This window comes from Limulus polyphemus, unplaced genomic scaffold, assembly GCF_000517525.1.
Source record: "Limulus polyphemus unplaced genomic scaffold, Limulus_polyphemus-2.1.2 Scaffold122, whole genome shotgun sequence".
NCBI lineage: Eukaryota > Metazoa > Arthropoda > Merostomata > Xiphosura > Limulidae > Limulus > Limulus polyphemus.
Genome location: NW_013665732.1, coordinates 99,536 through 106,727, shown reverse-complemented (window position 1 = coordinate 106,727; position 7,192 = coordinate 99,536). Strand labels below are relative to the sequence as shown.

The 7,192-nt window shown below is 32.6% G+C and overlaps 1 protein-coding gene across 7 annotated transcripts in view; it reads right to left on the bottom strand.

Moving 5' to 3' along the window:
* The window catches only part of LOC106472571 (neuronal acetylcholine receptor subunit alpha-7-like), a 79,102-nt gene that overhangs the window by 27,420 nt on the left and 44,490 nt on the right, over positions 1-7,192 (bottom strand). Inside the window, exon 1 of one of the 7 annotated variants that reach the window (XM_022401977.1) lies at positions 3,433-3,480. The exons of the other annotated variants lie outside the window; for them this stretch is intronic. Coding sequence (XP_022257685.1) covers positions 3,433-3,465 — 33 coding nt within the window. The 5' untranslated portion in view covers positions 3,466-3,480. Of the gene's footprint in view, positions 1-3,432; positions 3,481-7,192 lie in introns of those variants that run through there. 7 annotated transcript variants of the gene reach the window in all.

Here is a 7,192-nt window from a genome sequence, read left to right as displayed (position 1 = left end):
TGGTATGTTTGCGGATTTACAATGCTAGAATCAGGGTTTCGATACCCGTGGTGAGAAGAGCACAGATAGTCCATTGTGTAGCTTTGTGCTCAACTACAAACAAACCTTATTGAATCTAAAACCACAAAAATAATCCTTCTAAGGATTTTACTAAATACAACAGAATATTAGGAGCCGAACCGTAGAAAATCAACTAGTTAGTTATTAGTATATAGTAATAGCAATAAAAGATTAGTAACTAATCAAAAATTAAGGTTAGGTAATCATGTAGGCTACTAACCATGACAATATTTATCCATATTTGTAGCCAATTTTAGCTCCAGATTATTTTTTAAACTTCCCTTTTTAAATCATTTATTTATTTCTTCCTCCATCCCTCTTCTACTTATTTATTTGTTTTTTCTAAGTCTCCTTTACTAAACACACTTTTTTTTTCTTCTTTTGCTCACCCGAAATCTATAAGAAAACTATAAGATGCCACTGAATATCACTTCTCTAACTTTCTGCTCATTCCCAATTCCCCGTAAGGATTGTTTGTTTGTAATTAAGCACAAAGCTACACAATGGGCTATCTGTACTCTGCCCACCTCGGATATGGAAGCCCGGATTCTAGCGTTGTAAGTCCGCAGACATACTGCTGTGCCGCTGGGTGGCTCCCTATACGGTTTGTTTGCTTGTTTTGAATTTTGCGCAAAACTACACGAGGGCTATCTGCGCTAGCCATCCATAATTTAGCAGTGTAAGACAAGAGGGAAGGCAGCTAGTTATCACCACCCACTGCCAACTCCTGGGCTACTCTGTTACCAACGAATAGTGGGATTGACCGTCACATTATAATATAATATATAATATATTTTTAATTTAAAATTATTTACAAAATTTCTATTATAAAATGTTATTTCCCCAAAAAGGGCCGAAGGCCGCCTGGAGGGGGTCACCATTTTTTAACCACTCTCACCTTTATACAGTAGTCTGTTGTCTGTCAGTCAATCAGTAGACACTAAAATGACGTCACATAAGGGATGCTTAACGTTGAGATTTTATACTGTCGTGACATCAGTAAAACGTACGCATGCGACGAATCACGAGAAGAATTTTGCAACTTGGTAGGCTACAACACAGTATGACATATGAACTTCAAGGGCAAGAAATAAAAATATTTATTACTCTTAATTTTAGTTTTATTTACTCTTGAAACAGAACACTTTTGGAGACCCTTCGGAAGTACATCTAGTATATTTCTATATATATATAAACATTACTAGACTTTTTGAAATATATTAAAACAGTAATCCTCCTCCCCCTAGTTCAGCATTGGTCTCAAAACATTGCCTGGCTACTCAGATGGACCGTGGGTTAGATAGGTTTGGAAACTCTTAGTTTAAGGTTGAAGTAACGATATGGAATGTAGCGAATATTATTACATGAAGTTTCCAGGTCTTCTAGTTTCATATCCACAAAAGTAGAACAGTTACTAAAAATAACAAATGTGTACAAAGTCGTCTAAATATATAACAACAATCTTTCTTTGGGGAATTGTCCTAGATTCCTCATGGATTACAACTGTTTCAACTTAAATATGATTGCAATTTTAAATATTTTATTTCTATACTGGCTGAAAATAAAAAAAAACTATCGTTTCTACAATATCTTTATGGACTTATTCCGGTTTTGTTTCGTCTTAAGTTGGCCGAATTATTTAGAAGGTTTAAAATAAGTCAGTGAAAGTAGTTTTTAAAATTAGAGCCCGGAAAGTTTGCTTAAAAATAAATATTTTATACAGCCATCATAAAACAAGGTGTCAGAGATCTATTGTGCTCCTAGCATCCAAAGTCCCATATATAGAATTTGTTAATCATGATTATAAATCCTAAAGAAACTTGTTTCTTATCTTGCGTATCTACAGGTTTATGTTAGAAAGCCAAATCAGTGTTAAATTTTTTTTAAGGCTTGAAGAGCCCAGATTTAGAAAAGACATGAAGAAACTAAAAGTATACATTAAAATATTGCAAATAAAGTTATCGCTTTTTTTTAAAGTCATTTAAGGAAACACGATTACACATATTATAATATATTATCCATTATGGTGAACACAATTCACTCTAATGTAAACAATAAACGTTATTTAAATGCAACACAATTCACTGTAATGTAAACAATAAACGTTATTTAAATACAACACAATTCACTGTAATGTAAACAATAAACGTTATTTAAATACAACACAATTCACTGTAATGTAAACAATAAACGTTATTTAAATACAACATAATAGACTCTAATGTAAACAATAAACGTTATTTGAATACAATATTTTTGTAATTCTAGATTCAAGTTGAGGGTGGTCTAAGTATTTGAGTTTTTGTTTCGACACTGAGGTATTCCGAAAACGTCCAACAAAGGGATAGTTCTCGATTTTTGATACAATATGATTAAAGCAACCTGACGCTTTTTGTTAAATTTTAAGAATTAATGTTGTTTTTCTCTTGAATTATTTCACACAAACTCTCATTTCGACTGTTATATTACATATAAGAGAACATTATAATATGGAAGTTACCCAGATTTGATATAACAATTAATTCGCTACCGGTGTTTAATAACTTCCTTCTCTAAGACAAATTACCTTTGATGATAAAACAAACACAATTTATATTAAAATTTACATTTATATTACATTTCTCTAAACCAATGACGTTAAAAACACGGCATTCTTATAATTAAAAAAGCATGCAATTTACTTAATTATTTGAGTTGATATTTGCATAACTTGTCAACAAAATATATTTATTGCAGCTTGACTCAAAACAAGCTGCACTTCAAATTGGCAGAAATGTTCCAGTTAACTTCTTGATAGCAACATTTTGTTATATGGTATTGTAAATATGTTATCATTATACAAAGATGAGGACTATCTGAAAAGAGTATTATGGTTACAGAAATGTTCCAGTTAACTTCTTGATAGCAATATTTTGTTATACGGTATTGTTACCATTGTACAAAGATGAGGGCTATCTGAAAAGAGTATTATGGTTAGAGAAATGTTCCAGTTAACTTCTTGATAGCAACATTTTGTTATATGGTAATGTGAATATATTATCATTGTACAAAGATTAGGACTATCTGAAAAGAGTATTATGGTTACAGAAATGTTCCAGTTAACTTCTTGATAGCAACATTTTGTTATACGGTATTGTTACCATTGTACAAAGATGAGGGCTATCTGAAAAGAGTATTATGGTTATAAGTAATTTGTCGATACCAAATGTCGTAATCCGAAAAGACGTATTGATCGAAATTTTGAATTGAATCATTGTTTGGAAAACTATTCCTATCCCTTTCACAACACATACGCACACACCGAATACTGCACATATAACTGAAGGAATAAATTTAAAATATTGAAAAATAAAAGTAATTAAACAATCAAACCTGAAAAATAAAACAATAATATCTTCTTTCCATTGCTTTGAAAGATAGAAATATATTTCATCTTCCATATACTGTAAAAAAATCAGAACCTGTTCTTCCGCTCCATTGAAACATTGTGTACAAGAATTATTGATGGATTTAACGACATACCACAATGCTTTCAGATGCATTATACGTTCCTAGGCTTAGGAATGGAACGATAGTCATCCTTTTCATATATTTTACGGCAGACATAAAAATAAACTGTCATATATTGTTTTCACCAATAGAACCTGAGGTCCTCTTAAAACAAGCAGCATAGTTATGGTCCACTTAGCCGACATCAGGCTTAAAAATATCTAACTACCGAATATCGCTCTTCTCAGTTAAATAACGTCTTCACTCGATATAATCACCGAAGAGCTAGCTTGGTATTATCAGTGCCGCCGCAAGGAGCATTAAGTTTCTTTCTTACTGCACAAAAACATCAAATTGCGAAACTAGAGAGAAGGACATTGTGATTTATGGAGATTATAAGAGGAACAAAATAGAAGGAAAATAAAGTAAGAAACAACCTACACTTAACACAGCCTCTATATAAAGCAGAACTGTGAATGAAATTAAGTCAATCATTCTTTTTTCTTTTCTTTTCATAAAACTCCGACTTATAATTCGTCTACTTTGCAGTAATGCACCAAATTAAAATACACAATGCACTACAAATCAAAACACTTCAAAGTACTGCAAAGTGGAACAAGAAAACTTACCACAGAACAAAAACATTGTCTTATAAGCCTGAAACATCACGAACCAACGATGTGTCACCTAACGTTTTATATCGTGAAAATGTTCATTCTTATAAAATAATGTGGTATAACACGGTACCATGCGTATTCTGCTTCCTTAGTTAATTTTATTTTCCAAATGTCTATACTCTCTTCCAGTTCACTCTGAACGTGGAAAGTTGTTCAAGTAAACACAATTTGATTTTTAAGTTATTCTCGAAACAGTGAAATAGCGCGTAGCGTTCTCAGACTTTATGGTCGTGCGTTGTGTTTCCAAACATTAAGGTCGGTTCGTAGTGTTGTCACACATTATGGTTGGTGCGTAGTGTTGCCAGACATTATGGTTGATGTGTAGTGTTGCCAGACTTTATGATTGGTGCGTAGTGTTTTCAGACATTATGGCTGGTGCGCAATGTTGCCAGGCATTACGGTTGGTGCGTAGTGTTGCCAGATTTTACGGTTGGTGCGTAGTGTTGTCAAACATTATGGTTGGTGCGTAGTGTTGTCAAACATTATGGCTGGTGCGTAGTGTTGCCAGATTTTACGGTTGGTGCGTAGTGTTGCCAGATTTTACGGTTGGTGCGCAGTGTTGTCAAACATTATGGTGAGTCACCATGAGTGATACCGATATTATTTGTAAAGTCACATACGTGTGCCAGCTGTTTCACAGTTTTGTCAATATTCATTTCCTGGAAGTCACTCATGAAGACACCAAGACACAGAACTCACTTCGTGATCAGGAGACAGGAGTTGTGAGGTTGCTGTGAGAAATTAGACACTTTCCTTTTGTATTAGTTTTTACTAAATGGTACACTTCTATATTTGTGTATATCAATGTAATTGGTAAGAAGGGTTTTAGTTTAATACGTGTTTTGATTTAGTAAAGGCTTATTTTCAGTGTGCTTATGATTCTTTTGTATTAGTTTTTACTAAATGGTACACTTCTATATTTGTGTATATCAATGTAATTGGTAAGAAGGGTTTTAGTTTAATACGTGGTTTGATTTAGTAAAGGCTTATTTTCAGTGTGCTTATGATTTTGTGTAAAGGGTTTGTGCTGTGTTTTAACGTGAACATGTTTTATTCTTTGTTAAAGTTTATTATTATTAGCTTAGTGTAATTTAGGTATAAATGATTTTAACTAGTATGCATAAGTTATTACACAGTGTAATTTTAAACAGCCAGTGTATTAGTGATATATGCGGCAGTGAAGTGTTGTGTTATTACTGTTATTACTTGAATGCTTTTGTATGAAAGATGTTTTTATTTTATATTTCTATTAATATTTCATTTTATAGACTTTGATGTTACGAAGGATTCATTTTGCTATTTTGTTTGAGAGTTATTGCTTTGAGAAGATTTTAAAGCAATTTTATGACTTCTAAAGTTTTTTTTTCTGTTATTTTTCTTTTACTGTTTAAGGCCCTTTCATGTATTTAATTTAGACGTTTGTTAAAGGGCCATTTTGATATTTTATTTTCTACAGTTTCTTTAAGCTTAAAAAAGTTTGGGTGAATTTAAACTGTGAGAGATTGAGCTCAACTGTTTCTTTTATTTCTATAAATAATTATATGTATAGGTGTGTTGTAAGACGAGTCTGTTTTTTAAACTGTGAGAGATTGAGCTCAACTGTTTCTTTTATTTCTATAAAGAATTATATGTATAGGTGTGTTGTAAGACGAGTCTGTTTTTGTTTTCATACAATCACATTTTGTTTTTGAGCTAGCATTATTGTTAGCCGTACCCCCTATACGGAATAGGTAACTCAAGTGGAAAAAGGCAATTTCAAACTGTATTGTTAAAGGGTTTTCACTTAATGTGTAACTTTCATTGTTAAAAGCTATATTTTTGTCACATGTGTAATTTTCATTTTCCAGGCTTCTATTTTTTTTTTTCTTGTTAAAGGGTTTCGTATTACGTAAAGTTTTGTTTGTCACAACGTATTTTCTTTGTTCCTGTATATTGTATTGTAAAGGGGGAAAATGAACAGTGTAACTTTGTAGTATTGTTTAACATTGTTGAGTAAGTGTTCTTATTGAAAAGGGGACAACTTATAACATTTTTTTTGAACGACATGCAATTAAAATAATATTTTATTTTTGTAGTTTTAGAGTTAAGGATGACCAGGTAGGCCTGGAGGTAAAGGGGAGAAAATGTGGTATAGGACGGTACTGTGTGTTAGTATGTAATGTTTTTGAAATTTCTATATCTTCTTTCAGTTGAATTTGGCTGTGGAAAGCCATTCTAGCAAACGCATCTTAACTTTGATTCTTGTTAGCTTTATCCGTGAGCTTCTTGTCTGCTAATTTTAAAGTAAAGCATATGACTTCCAGCAATAGAAATCTGTCTTTCCTGTCAGCAAATTGAGTAATGGCCTGGGGTTACGCCCGCCCCAGTACTCGAGCATGATTGAATGGAGGTCATGTGCAGAATAATATTTAGTATGCAAACCTGGTTTTGATCTTTGCTGTTGTATGTTTTGTATTAAAAGAGAGGTTCTTTATTATTTATCAGGTTTTTAGAGCTTTTTCTGAACTTTTAAACTCAGACTTCTATTGTACCTTTAAACTTTACTTTTGGCATAAAATAAGATTTTAGTAATATTTGTTACTTAACTTTTCTTTAGTGATTTCGTGATATTTTACTTTTTTAGCTTGAACTTTTAAAATGTTTTAGTATGGTATTTTATTTTAACTCGTGACGTTTTAACCTAGCTTTGGGGCTTAACTTAAATATTACAACGTTCTAAATTAACAGACAGGGGAGTACACTCTGGAATGGTGAAAGAAAGCTAACCAATGTTTTGCTTCCTTTCTCTCAGTCTCTCGCCTGTCCAACACAACCACAAACAGACTCCCTTGCACTTGATCTCTGTTTTACCTGTGATTTTATTCTTATATTTGTTATTATCCGTGATTTGACTCTCTCTTCCTGACGAACTCGATTATACATCGGAGAGATCAACAGACACACACACACACTCTTCGATATCGTTC